Source organism: Ascidiella aspersa, chromosome 6 (genome assembly GCF_963924565.1).
Source record: "Ascidiella aspersa chromosome 6, kaAscAspe10.2, whole genome shotgun sequence".
In the NCBI taxonomy this organism is placed as follows: Eukaryota; Metazoa; Chordata; class Ascidiacea; order Phlebobranchia; family Ascidiidae; genus Ascidiella; species Ascidiella aspersa.
Genome location: NC_139452.1, coordinates 21,280,233 through 21,294,711, shown reverse-complemented (window position 1 = coordinate 21,294,711; position 14,479 = coordinate 21,280,233). Strand labels below are relative to the sequence as shown.

The 14,479-nt window shown below is 36.7% G+C and overlaps 1 protein-coding gene and 1 non-coding gene across 2 annotated transcripts; both read right to left on the bottom strand.

The window, feature by feature from the left end:
- Positions 1 to 268: 268 nt before the first annotated feature.
- On the bottom strand, positions 269 to 14,352 carry LOC146140735 (sialin-like). Its single transcript, XM_083392686.1, has 10 exons — positions 14,284 to 14,352; positions 13,799 to 13,945; positions 12,861 to 13,094; positions 9,835 to 10,015; positions 8,257 to 8,396; positions 7,778 to 7,936; positions 6,216 to 6,456; positions 5,756 to 5,889; positions 4,842 to 4,986; positions 269 to 471 (listed from the first exon to the last, which is right to left on the bottom strand). Exons 1-10 carry the CDS (start codon positions 14,350 to 14,352, stop codon positions 269 to 271), a joined length of 1,653 nt encoding a protein of 550 aa, XP_083248812.1.
- Positions 12,265 to 12,339, bottom strand: Trnaa-ggc (transfer RNA alanine (anticodon GGC)). Its single transcript has one exon. It is a non-coding gene; the product is annotated as a tRNA-Ala (tRNA).
- Positions 14,353 to 14,479: the final 127 nt, after the last annotated feature.

The window sequence follows — 14,479 nt, the reverse complement described above, 5'->3', positions numbered from 1 at the left end:
ATACCAATGACATATAAACTAACCGCATCCGCTATACAAAGGAAACACATAATAAGGGCTGTGATAAGAAGTGGTGGGATTCAGCCGGTTCACACCGGTTCTATAGAACCGTTTCACGACATTTTATGAGATCAGCGAACCGGTTAACATTACTGGTAACTGTCAAGTGTGATGGATTTTTGCATTTTATCTGATACACCGATTTTTGAGATCGAAGTAGTTTTTTTTTAATGTACGCAAATAATAGTTATACATTGTGACATAATAGTTATACAACGTATTCGTCAAGACCTGCGACTTTTTTTCTATCGCCGACTCTTTGGTCAAAGCAGTAAGGACACGTTTCATGTTTTCTGTCGGCAATGAGGCTGTCCTGAAGGCATTTCAAGGTAAAGAGTGACGAGCTTTCGTTTTGACGGGCTAGACAGATTGCCACGGAGACGAAAGATGCTGCTCGGGCTGCCAAAGAAACTGCCGTAAACAAGCTCAAGGGGCACAAGAAACAATGGAATTTCGGTTTCCAGGATACGAAGAATATTTGCAAGCATTGCATCGTAAGAAGATGCAGATCTCGAGCGTGAGATCAGTGGTATCTCTTAATTTCCAGCTCATGTTAAAAGTTACTTGTACACTAGTGGTCGATTCCAATTCGTTCAACGTAGAATTCGACCGCTGCAGGTGCTAATATTTTGTCAACCAAGGCTTGGAAAAGTATTGGTCGGCGAAGCTTGATGCCATATCTGGCCATTATCTTACTATTATAGGTTGCTGTCGGTTAAAGGTCAATGCTCCAAAGTCAGATGCGACCAGCATACTCAAGTTTTACGTAACGTTGTTAAGAAATTTGAACATTCTGGAAAGAGATTCTATTCGTGAATTGTAGATTTATTTGTAAAACATTATGTATGGAAGCACTAAGTTGTTCCCCAGATCAGTATCTGTAATTGGATCATGTTTTGCATGGGTTTTCCAAATCTTTTTAATAAGAATTGGGAACTTTACAACACTTTGAATTAAAAGTGCAATTTATCAAAAATCTAACCCCGGCGTATCACAAACCAAGACCTGTTCCGTTTGCTCTGTTCGAGGGTTTAAATCGAAATTACGAGGCAGGAATTCGAAACGGCACATGGGCTCTCGTGCAATCTAATGATTGGAGATCACCGTGGTGCCTGTGCGAAAGGCACCATTACCAGGACAGGCACATCTTATATAGTTCGGGTATGCGGCGATTGCTCTGTGACTGCTAAACCTCAACTCGAAACACATCGTCAGCCACTACCGTTACCAAGTGATCTAAGGTAGCAATTTCACGGTTTACTTCAACAACTTGATGAAAAGGGTCTACCTTGTCGATAGGAGAAATGCACATTTGCGCATGAAAAAGTTAAATACCTAGGACATTCTCACTAAGGAGGGTATTGCCAAAGAAAGTAAAGTAGACCTTGTCGTAACTATGCCCCCACCAGAAAAATGTGTCAATTCGTTCGTTATTGGACTCCGTTCAGTTCTACAGCAGGTTCTTACCTTATCGTTTTCAACAGTTGCAAAACCGTTATACCGGCTTTCGACGAAAACTGTAACTAGGAGTTGGAGAAAGAAAGAGGAAGATGCTTGTAAACGTTTAAAACATTTCCTAACGTCGGACAATGTCCTGACACATTTCGATCAAACCCTGCCGATTGGAATGGCTTGCGATTCATCCAACGGAGGAATTGGTGCGGTTTTATTTCATCGTCCTCCAGATGGAAGCGAAAGGCCAACAGCTAATTAACACAGGGTGATACTAACCCAGGCCCGCGGGCCACATGTGGCACATCATAGTTCGTGGCCCGCGAAGCACTGTTAAATTATTGCAATGCGTACCGCTGAAGACTTGAAGGTTTAATCAAAGAAATGTAAGTGACCAACGAACAGTAAGCATACTGCAATTGTTTGGTTATGATTACATCTTTTCAGTTATACCATGAAATAAACCAGACACCTATCGCTCACCAAATTCGCATTTAGGGGTTGGCAAGAATGCCTAATTTTGGTAAGTGTACTGGTTTAAAAGTCGCAGTATGGTACGTGCTCTATGGACTAAAATAGATGTTTTACAAACTTATAAGTTATATTTGCGTTTTAAATTAAATATACGCTAAAATATATCACGCTGCTAAAAAGTATTGTTTTACAGGTTTTCACTGAGACTATAAGCTAAAGGCTCTGACCTCTTTCAAGATGCAAGTTTAGTTAAATTGATCTGGTTAATAAAACCTTTTTGTGCGAAACGAATGTGCAACATCTCTCAAAATTTTTAGTAAGATACGCAATAAAATACAAAAATAGTTTTCCCAGTCCCATGACGCTCGATTTTATTGGCGCACACATTCGACGATAGCAGCAATTCTGTGGAGCTATATGTCTTTAAAAATGCTTTGACGTCATTTTTAAACATTTCATGCTCCGACATAACGAAAATCGTTGATCCGTTCCTGGTACCGCAAAGAATAGGCAAAAACTATTGTGGCCTGCGATCAAACGTGGACCACCCTGAGCTAACATATCGAAAACGCTGACTGACTGTCGGAGAAAGTATAGCCAGATCCAAAAAAGGCTCTGGCTATTGTGTTTGCTATTCGCACATTATTTCAGTACCTGTACGGCCGGAAGTTTATTTTGGTCGCTGACTACAAACCCTCGTTGACCATGGTCGGACCAAAGAAGGGTGTTCCAAAGCTTGCAGCAAGTCGCTTGGCGAGATGTGTGCTACTTCTCAACCAATTTCAGTTACGATATTGAGTATAGGAAAACCATCAATAACGCCGAAGCCCTTAGTCGACTACCGGAAACAACCGTAGATTGAGATTAGGTTTGTGTAATCACAACTATGGGTAGTCAAATGAAACCCGCTGATGCTATTGCTCTTATAAAGAAAACTGGAAAAGACTGCCTTCTTTCCAAAGTAATGACATACACAAGAAGGGTGGCTACATAAATATTTTGATGTTGGAGATCCCTTGCATTGTAACGTTCAGATCGGATTCAAATAAGCATTACCTATCAGTTGTTTATTGTACAGCAGTAGACTATAGTGATGCCTGCTAAACGTCAGCGCGAAGTACTCCGCTTGTTGCACCAGAGTATTCTTTGGATGCCAAAATATTGACAAAGACAATATGGGTATTTATCACAAATGTCATAGTTGTGCCGAGCATTAAAGTGCTCCACAGTCGGAAGCCTCCGCAACGTTTTTGTCGTTGATGCCGTGATATTGTTATTGCGCAGTTTGGTATTTTTGTTGGGAAGGTAAAGTATTACGTATTTCGACGCATGTGTTGTAGCCTACTCACGGTGGTATTGTGCTGCTATGCTAATTGATTTCTGTGCTACTTAAACCGTGCCTGGATTCGTTCCATCTATTCACTTCAATTGCTCTGATCAAGTGTACAACACCAGACATCTTGATAGCTTTGACATTTCAGATACGCTTTAATGAGCACGAAAGTGACCTTACCAAAAAAGCAATATATAACTGTGCATAGAAAAAGTATTTCAGTAAAATAAATACGTCGTTTTTCTACGAAAGACTTGCTCTACTAATTTCAATTACATTTTTTATAATACAAAACCATGGGTTGCATAGCCTGGTGAATTAAAATGGAAGTTGTTTTCCAACGTGACGTTACAAAATTGCACATAAACGAGATGACGTAAATAAAATTACAAAAAGCACTATACAGTTCGATTTTTTGATAAAGTTTTAGACTGAAAAATATATATATTTTATCGATTCGCAAAGCGAAAAATTGTCATAATTATCATTCAAGCTGCCAAAGTTAGAATGTCGAGGCGCAATACTTTTATGATAAAAACGATTTTATATAAAGAGGCTACGACAGAAACACAATGTATATTGGCAAAATTTGTTTGCATTTACGTAATTAAAATAAGCAAAAAAACGCCCCGGCGTTGCTACAAATTTAAAACTTATAAAAACTATAAGATTGTAAGCGCAAGATGAACACTCTAAGATATAACAATAGTTCCATCAGAAATCGGTAGATACTTCTTCAAATGCCCGATTGTCGAATTCTATATTTTTTCTAAATGAGAAAAATATATTGTTTACCAGTTAATGTTACCATACATCATGTTGCAATACGCAACAATATATATATATATATATATATATATGTTTAATATTCATTGCAGACTATAACCTGTGTAGGCTATTAATATAACCTGTTTGTATACAGGTTCTCAGGGGTCGGCAAATTTTATTTGTTGCGGCCCAAAATACTTTTTTTGAGCTATTGAAGGCCACTGCGTAAAACAATTACGAAAACAGGGGAGGATTTATGATTTTTGTTTGGGTTGGATCATCCAAAGTTTTACTGACGTTAAAAGTGACATTATGATACAATGTAATCCTAAAAACATATGTTTTTCACGGGCTCATTCGTGCGCAAATATGCAGCTAAATCCAGTCTAATTGCGTAAAAATTGCGTTATTTTGTTTTAAGTTGCCAAACTTTAATTAGAACGATACGTGACAAACGAGGTCCTAAAGGAGAATTGAGAATTGGTTAAAACAACGGCTTTTTTCGTCTAATTCAGCGTAGTTTAAGTTGACAGCATCGCGGGCCACAATATATTTTGAATTTTTACTTTTGGACAAATAATCCCGTTACCATGTGTTAAACATAAATCTATAAGCAACCTCATGAAACATGCACACAAATATGTGAGTTACAACTGTGATCTGGCCCTTCTAAAGCTGCTTTTTGACCAACGATTACGGCTCCCGTTTGATTAGTACACCGAAAGTCATGTAAAACTTCAAAAACTAGACAAACCTTGTTTTCGGAGATCCATGTTGTCCGAACTGACCTTTGCCCATTCTTGTTCTTCACCAGATGCAAAAATAAGGTAAAACAGGGCTCCAAACACACCAATGCCGGCAGACATCCAGAATACTTTTTGCCACTGCTCGATGGAGTTCTAAAGACGGTTGGGTTGATATACTTTGACTTGCTAAATTTAAGTAATTTTTTTCGAGAATGCAAAACCCGAACTTTGGCTATACATTGTTGAAATACTGAGAGTAAAACATTCTGACATACACTTAGTCATTAATGTCAAAGTGGAAAGCACTAAATGCCTAGAAGCATATTTAAAGATATTATCAGGCTGTTTTACGAGGTTTTAGTTCAGACATACAACGCTGGGTCAAAACTTGTTTGTCTAAACATTCTGGTTAAACGCCATTATATTAATTAATTTCTTCTCTTCGACATTTAAAAACTACCTTATTTCGGGCTTTGTCCAAACTCTTTTTAGTTCGATCGAATCAGGTTTTAAAAGGTTACTCTTTTTTTCGACGTAACTTCTTGAGGTATTCGTGAATTATTTTTTATGTACTCACCTAAAAAAAATGTATTCGCACGTTGCTTCTTATATATTGTAACAAAATTGAATATAAATGGATTTGAAATATAAATATTGGAATTGTACGAATATTGTAATCAATTTTAAAAACTGTTTCGTTGTTTCTGAAATTATCTGTAACGTCATTGTCATTTACAACAAGCATTAAACTTATATACATATAAGCTATTATTTTACCATGTCATCATGTTTATTTTGTTACATTGAAAAACAGGGCCAATAAATTAGTCTTAGCATTTGCCTTTTTGCGACGATCAAAGAGGCAAAAAAATTTTTGTATAGATATCAGTTTCTGCTGACCAACACATCTAGATTAACTTACACTGTCAAGAAGGATAATTCCAATTACTTGTGGCGCGAGAAATCCCGTAATATTTCCGATTGTGTTGGAAATACCAAACACTATTCCACCGTAACGAGGAGCTATATCCACCGTATTGGCCACACATCCGGGTGCTAAACACATGACATTAAATAAAGAATATAACTAAATATGCCTTAAGCTTTCTAGGTTGTGTAGAACTGTAAACCAAGCTTTTAAAATACGTTGGTTATCTGGCAAACGTAACAGATATCTTCTATATATTGATGTAAAGAGAGTATTTGGGAATCTCCACTACACAAATAAACACCACTTTACGAGCAATTCATTGTGAACAACAAATCTGTAAGCATTAGGTGTAACAGATTATATGGAGAATCGCGACTATAGAAGTAAACACCATTCGACAGCAATTCATTTTTTTTTGACAACAAAACCGTTTATATTATTGGTTTCTTACTTGTTAATGCATTGGCCCCAACCGCTATGCAGAAGAAGGCAACAGCGACAGTCGCATCGCATCCAACGTAACCTGCCAGAACAAGGAACAATGCGTTTGTTAGAAGAGACACTGTCTGGTTGATTTTTCTCAACACTCCAGTTGATATGTTGGTCTTGCTTTGTACAAGACTGGTGGCGTACCCACCGACAACCGTGAATAACCATTTCATGACGTACGGCAATGCGGAGAGAAATCCACTCTGCGTAAAAAAGTTGTACTAAATTCAGCCCAAGGCAGAAGTTACGTTCAAAGAAACCCTATTTTGGTCATTTGCAAGAGGCTATGATTGCTTGAAAATTGCGTTCTATAAGTAAACAAAAATCAATCGAATAAAACTATGCTGCATAACGTAATGATCAATATATCTCATATTATCTTGTTACACGACCTGACGTTATAATGTAACGTGTGCCTTCTTTGGAGCATAATGGTTGGAGGTTGAAGTAAGACGTAATAATTCTGTATGGGCTTTGATATTCTTATTACGTGTGCCTTCTTATTTATCAAAAATGTTAAGGCAATCGGATGGAATAACAGTATGTCTTTTCAACACCTTAAAAAAGGAGATTGGTGAAATTTTGCGTGATAAAGTCAATATTCAATTGAACAAGAAACCCACGCCTAACACAAACCATGTTTTATTTTAACTTAAGAAAGAAAGAAATTTTGACTATTTTTGTTACGCCCTGTAAACTACTGGCGTAAACTATATTGGAATGCAATTCTTTTTGATTTAATTTAGAGGGACAAAGAAACTTTTCGAATTAATTTTAAGAAACAAATTTATTCTGATTTAAATCAGAAAGCATTACTTTCCGTTTTAAATACTTTCAGATTTAACTTAAATCGAAAAGAAATGTTCCTTGAATTGAGTTAAACGGACAGTTGATATGTCCGTTTAACGTTATTCAAATGTTGTCCTCTCTAATTTGAGGTTAATCAGACAAAAAGTTGTCGGTATAAACGAAGTAGTTTTTTTTTCAAAACGGCGCCCAATAGTTTATATGCTAATATAGAAACTTTATTGCATAGCAGAAACGTACTAAAAGGCTTTACTATAATGTTCTAAAACTATTAAAATCAGACCTGATCAACACCTTAAATAATTTTGCTATATAACTACCAAATAATAAACGGGTCATCGAATGACACCATAAAAGGCACACTAAAAGCCTCAAAAAAAGCTGAAGGAATCCCAGTGAAAAGTTCGCGTAAAGCTCAGATCAGCATACAGAGTGTTTATTTTTATACTTGCCATGCTATAGCCCATGGAAATGTTCCAAAGACCTTGTAGATTCCCACTAATCGTGATAAAATGTATAAACTATTGTTTTTATCCGTATAAGCTATTTGGTATTTTTGCGAACAGCACTCCAAAGAAAAGGGTTGATTGACGGTTTTTAAGACACCATAAAGTTAAGTCGGATCAAACTTTTGCTTACGTCAATGCATTCTGTTTATGCCCAAGTTTTAAAATTAATGCAAAATACACTGGACTGATTTTTTATACAAAAAATCACCTCAGCTAGATCAAAGTGTAGTACAGTTGCCATGTAAGTTGGCAGCATCGACATCATGGAATAGTTTCCCCACATGCTGGCAAACAGAGCCACACAAGTTGCCCAGACAGGAAGAGAAGTTGCCAAAGATTTCCACGGCGGAGAGGACCCACCCTTTACCTTTTTAATAATTTTGCTATAACATGTTCACTCTTATTTCTAATTTAACAAAATATGCTATCTATTTTTAAATACAAGTGCTTGACAAACACGATTGAAATTTTAATGCGGTTTTGTATGTTACATTGTTGGCATAAAGACTCATATTTAGTCATCATCATCAATGATATACATTAAAATTGCTCAAGTATTACAAAGCCTAAACGAAGATTTGTTTTTCGATTTTCGGTAGTAATTACATCTTTGAATGTGATTTTGGAAGAATGTTAACCTTACTGAGATAATAAATATTTTAAATATCATTTGCTCATGTGTCTTACCTCATTGGCTTGATTACGGCCTACCCGGCCTGTGGCCTGAGTGATAAAATCTTTTTCCTGAATTGATATTCTCGGGTGATGTTCAGGGTAATCGTACACAAGAAAAAACCAAAATGCGCTTAATATAACTCCAGCACCACCTGCAGTACATAGGCAATATTAGGTTAGGCCAGGGGCGGGCAACATACGGTCCGCGATGGGATTTTTAGCGGCCCGCAGACAGTTGCCGGTGTTACATGAAAATTTGGCCTGCGGCAACAGTCTGCCGTAATCTCCCACTACTTGCTTATTACAATTAGAGGACTTCCATAAGTTAGGTAAAACGTTTTATAGAAAATGAATGATCATTAAAAAATCTCCATTCGATTCGCCTCGATTTTCAAGCCTAAAAAACTATTGAATTGGTGATTGTGGTTAATTGGTTCAATTAATAATAGTGATTTTGGTTAATAAAAAATTGATCTTTCTATTTAGTTATGGTCTACCTAAAATTCTAAAATTCTGCAAAAAAGCGTTTAAAACATGTCTTACTGTGGTTTAATAAATTACAGATTTTAAATTGTCATTAGGTTTTATATTTGGGTCACACCTTAAAAAAACACTGCTATAATAGTTGCAAAATTGTTAAAAACACTTTTTTGTTAGTTGTAAAATTTTGCAACCCATTGTTGATAATTTTTTTAATAGGGATAAACAACATAGCAAATGTTTAAGAGAAAAACAAAGTGAAACATCGTTTTATAGGTATGTGTCACGTTATATGACATAAATCTTATTGGTAAGGCATTGTTATTGAAGCCAAAAAACAAAACCTGGGTGCACATAAACGGCAATGATCAGACGCTCGCATCAGAATTTGGGTTAAATACTAAAATAGCGATATCAAAATTGAACGACGTGTTGCTTCTCTCTGGGCAATAGCAGCCGAAAATGTGTAGATTTTATGTTTTATTCTGCTACTATGACCATCCTTACAGTTTTGTGCTGCTACCATGACAATCTTTATACAACATTGGTGACATTCAAATTTTTTGTCAGTCGGTTCTATCACAAAAGTTATTTTTTTCAGCCAGTTCTGTTACAAAAAGTCATATTTTTTGGCAAATAAACTGTACATCGGGCATAGGCTACATTAACACTGTGTCATACAAGGGAATAACAGAAACAACAAAACTGAAAAGTGAGGTAAATTAAAACTAAAAGATGAAACTATCCGTTTTTTACCATTGAAATTAGTCTGTACAGCATGGTAAATGATGTTTCTGTATGAAAATAGCTATACATTTTATAACCAGCTGGGGTACAGTTACCACATGTTCAGTAAAAAAAGTGAACGTGCACATTTTGAAAAAACAAGTAAGCTACTTTGATCTCAAAAATCGGTGTATCATATTAGATGCAAAAATCCATTGACAGGAACTAGTGATGTTAACCGGTAGGCTGATCTTATAAAATTTCGTTAGACAGTTCTATAGAATCAGTGCGAACCGGCTGAATCCAACCACTGGTCCACTATATTCATCTTTTACATGTAGGCCAACCTAATGTTTATTTTTCTAAGTAAAGTTGAAGATTTACATGGACCTGTTATGTAAAAAACAGCTTCCCATCCAAGGTATTCCGCTATAACTCCAGACACGATAAGATTTAGACAAGTTCCCGCACTTGATCCGGATACCGTGAAAGATATGTATTTACTTCGCTCTGAAGGATGACCCCACACTCCCCAGGAACCAACAACTGATGGGGCGACAGCTCCCTAAAAGAAAGAGTTACTTTTAGGCATAAATAATACCTGTTTTTTATTGTTCTTATATTAGAGCAGTGGTTTATAAACTGGGGTCCGCGGTCCTTTTGGGGTGAGACAATATTCTGGGACCGCGAACCACCTTACAAAAATTCAACACGACGCTCCTAAAGAAGAAATTTTTTGTGCAATAAAATTTTAAAGCAACTTACTTTTCCAAACCAAGCTTAGCACACACAATAATAATAAATATTTTCCACATAGGCCAAATTGTGCTACGAAAGAATTAAAGCCAAACTCAGGCTTGACCTATACGCGCAAAGTGACATTACATTAGCTAATGTAATTCCAACGTGTTTGCGCTCGTCATCACAAGCTACGATTAGTTCAGTTGTTCATACAAGTGTTTACTTTCTTTGAGTTGAATTGTGCTTTATGACGTCATAGTCTTGCGTTGGCTAATGAGAATTGCGTTTTACAGCTTGCTGCGCTGCAACTGTAAGCTGTAGTGCAGTGGTTCACGTTTTATGCTCCGTTGCCCCCTTTGAAAAGCGCTCAACCCTCGTGGACCCCTTGCTTTAAAAAAAACTATAGCACTGTATTTAATGTGTTTTCAATTGTTTCACTACACCACGTTAATAACCAATACTGCCATAAACGAAGTCTACCGAATAAAAGCAATTACTTTTTATTAATTTTAGCAAATCAGTCATTTTACTTTAAATGAACTTAGTTAGTCATTGCAAAGCTTTTTCTTGTACTCAGCCAATTTTTTTTATTCGGCTCTGTTTTGTATTAAGACAAGCGAATATCATAACATACGCCAAAACGATTTCTGACTTTCGTTTTATGCACGCCAGATCAGTAAGGCCAGCTTCGCAAAGATAGGTAAGTTGCGAATTAAACGCATATTACGACGGCATTCTTGCTTAGTAGTCGGTACGAATCTCAGATAGACACCAACAAATCGAGCCATGACTTTTGTTATCAAATGTCGGCTTCATTGCAGTGATAAAGGAAAATATTTGGCAACTTGCTTTAAACTTAATGAGCATCTGTAATTCGTCTGTGATTTAAAGTCTGACATTTTTCCGCCGATCCTTGATTTTATTCAGGGCATGGGTCGGTAATAACGAAGGTTTGTTCCTTGCCGTGAAAAGCTACCTGCTAGCGAAATAAATTAGTAGTAGGAGTAGGGATCTGCAAAGTAGAATCAAAGATATTTTTTATAACAATAGGTTTCGAATCTAGAGTAACGAATCTAATAATTTTTTAATTTATTTTGGCGGGAGATTAACAAAAAAGCAATTACCTTAATCGTTATATTTTGCCCATACATTGAGTGCAATGCAAAACAATGTAGTGTTATAGTTTCACCAAATGACAAATATAATACATGTAATATGCTGCAACAAATACAAGCTACCACTGGCAGTAATGCGTTATTTTTTACTTGACAATTACGCTGTGGCGTATTACCTCGCTGAATATTAGCTTAAAGTTGATCTTGAGTAACACCGTATGGCAATTTGCGCATTTTACGATGAAATGTTTCTTTTGCAACTTAACGGCCTTCAAAAATGCGTAATCTCTGCACCTGGCATTGCATGTTAGATTCTCGCTCAACAGCATTTGGTGGACACTTAATAAACAGGCGACTGTTATCGGAAAGTAATTGGTCGCTCGAAAAAACACTAACGCCACGTTATTAGGCTGCACGAAGCGGCACAGTATAATTGTTTCGCCACAGCGATAGGCGGCGTAAATCTTGCCAATCGCGTAGGTCCGACTAGGCATAGCTTTCCGCAATAAAACTAACAAATTTTATTACGATATAAACGGCAGAATTGGGTTCGATTACATTTTGGATTCGAATGAAAAAAACCCACAAATTGAAGTTAACTGGCAAATTTTGGAAATAATGACAATTGGGTAGTTGAGTTTTGCAACACTACGACCTAGCTAGAGAGTTATACCCGTGGCCCCCCAATCACCGCTCCGTTGCCCCCCAGGGGGGCCGAGAGCCACGGTTGAGAAACCCTGCTGTAGTGTATGGTCTCGGTTTTAAAAGGGTTCGTGATTGCTTCACTCAAAAAAAGTGATTTCGTTTGCGTTACAATACTAAATAGCAAAGCAAGCAAGTGCACCCGTCCCATTGATACCATTAAAAACAAAGTGTTACTTAGTACACCGAAAAGCCATTGCAGACTCACCGAATCTGTCGATCAAGGATGCAAGCAGAGCAGACTAGAAAAACAACTAGCCTGCAGTGAGGTTCGAACTCACGACCTCCGGTCAAGCCGGGACCGTCGCTCTACCAACTGAGCTATGCAGGCTCAGAAGGGAACGAGTCGAGAAACAACCATACGCCAATGCTTGCTCAATCTGTTAGTACAAGCAACTTCATAATGAAGGGGATCGCCAGTATCATATCATAATACAATGAAACATATGTACACACATATATGTGTGCTTACTGCATAGTAGCTGCATAGCTCAGTTGGTAGAGCGACGGTCCCGGCTTGACCGGAGGTCGTGAGTTCGAACCTCACTGCAGGCTAGTTGTTTTTCTAGTCTGCTCTGCTTGCATCCTTGATCGACAGATTCGGTGAGTCTGCAATGGCTTTTCGGTGTACTAATAATACGTAAGCCGTTATCGTTGGTCAAAAAGCAGCTTCAGAAGGGCTAGATCTCAGTTGTAAGCACACATATATGTGTGTACATATGTTTCAAAGTGTTACTTAGTGTTAATTTGTGTATATTTTTAAGGAGACCGTGAGCAATTCAAATAATTGCTAGGGGACCGTTGCGCAAATTTTAAAAACGTTTAAGAACCACTCTATTAGAGTATAGTTACCTGTAACAAACCGATAACGACTCTTGTTGCGATAAGAAGTTCAAAGTTGAAGTAGGCAAGAAATGGAGTGCATGCCGTGAGTACAGAAGCAACGAAAGTCATTAAGCTAACAGTGTACTTCATGCCAAACCTTTTCGACAACCAGGCTCCTGGAATACTAGAGGCAACATAACCGTAGAAGTAGCAACCCAAAAATAGTCCCTGTTCTGCCGAGTTCCAGTGAAATACGCCGTTCTGAATATAATATTAAAAACATAGCCATAATATAAACAAGTGGATTTATTTTTTGGCAAAAATTTGACATTCATAAGGTAAATTACGGTTAGTTTTGTTTTTTGAGTACAAGTTTTCTCAAGTATAAGCGTTTTTTTGTATTAGTTTTGAGTAAGTTCGTTAGATGAACGTCCAAAACTTAATAGGCCTATATGCGTGGACCAAGATGTTCTATATTTTACCACGTCGTTTTTGTTGCTGAAATAAAAGCAGCATTCCAATCAGTCATTTAAGTAACGTTAGTTTAATATATGCTAGCTGTACGACCCCCCAAATGGGGAAATTATGTAAGTGCTGTCCTATAATAAGCTTTTTTCAATATTACATTTGAATGATTTTTCAAACAAACAAATATTAAGCAAGAAGAACATAGTTTGTGTATTTGCCGCGAAAACGAAGGGGGTCATTTCTGCCAAACCATTAATTTTTTCGTTTGGAAATAATTTGTACATGTAGATGTATGTTGAGCACCCATTGCACTATTCCTAAATATACAATAAAACTTGAGTTTGCGGATCTTGTGTTTTTGGTTGTTAGTTTTGTTGGAAGTTTTGAATATTTTATTTGTAGTCTTCAGGCGAATTAAATTGGGTTGACTTACTTACAGAGCTGACTTCCGTACTTGGTCCTCCTCCTCTATCTGGACATGAACTAGTCGAATTGACGTCATCAATGACTGATGACGTAGCGTTTACCATAGCAACAATGGCGATGCTTACATTGCTCCTGATCACTAATAAATTGACAAACCCACAAAACTGGATAAAAGCCAAAGAGTGACGAGCCTTAATGTAACATCCAGGAGTGGGTTCCTAAAACATTAGACAGGATTCGACGTATATAGATTTCTTATCATGCTGTATGTAAGGTATTAATTAACTAATTGTGTAAAAATTACTGTTGAATACCTGCACACAAAACCACATTTATTGATTTCGATCGTTGTGATAAAAGTAACAATGTATAGGAAATGATTTTAATAAAACCAAAACAATCACAAATTAAACAGCTATTACAAATGTTATAGTTTTTTTGGGTAAGTTAACATAAAATGAATAAAAATGACAGATAAAACTAGTTACACATAAAATATAAGAGGAGTGTTTAGTCTACTTTACATTTATCTATTATTAAACATCGTTTGACTAACCTCTTTATCCAATTTTTGATTATAAATAGAGTCGACAAAACCTTTTTTTGAATCTTCTAGTTCAGGCATATTGTTTTAGAAGGGGTCCTCTTTTTAATACGGTATAGCGTTAATTTTACCCTTGGTAATAACTTTTTGCGAAAACATTTCATTAAATACTTAAAAATTATATGTGTAAACAAATATATAAACACAC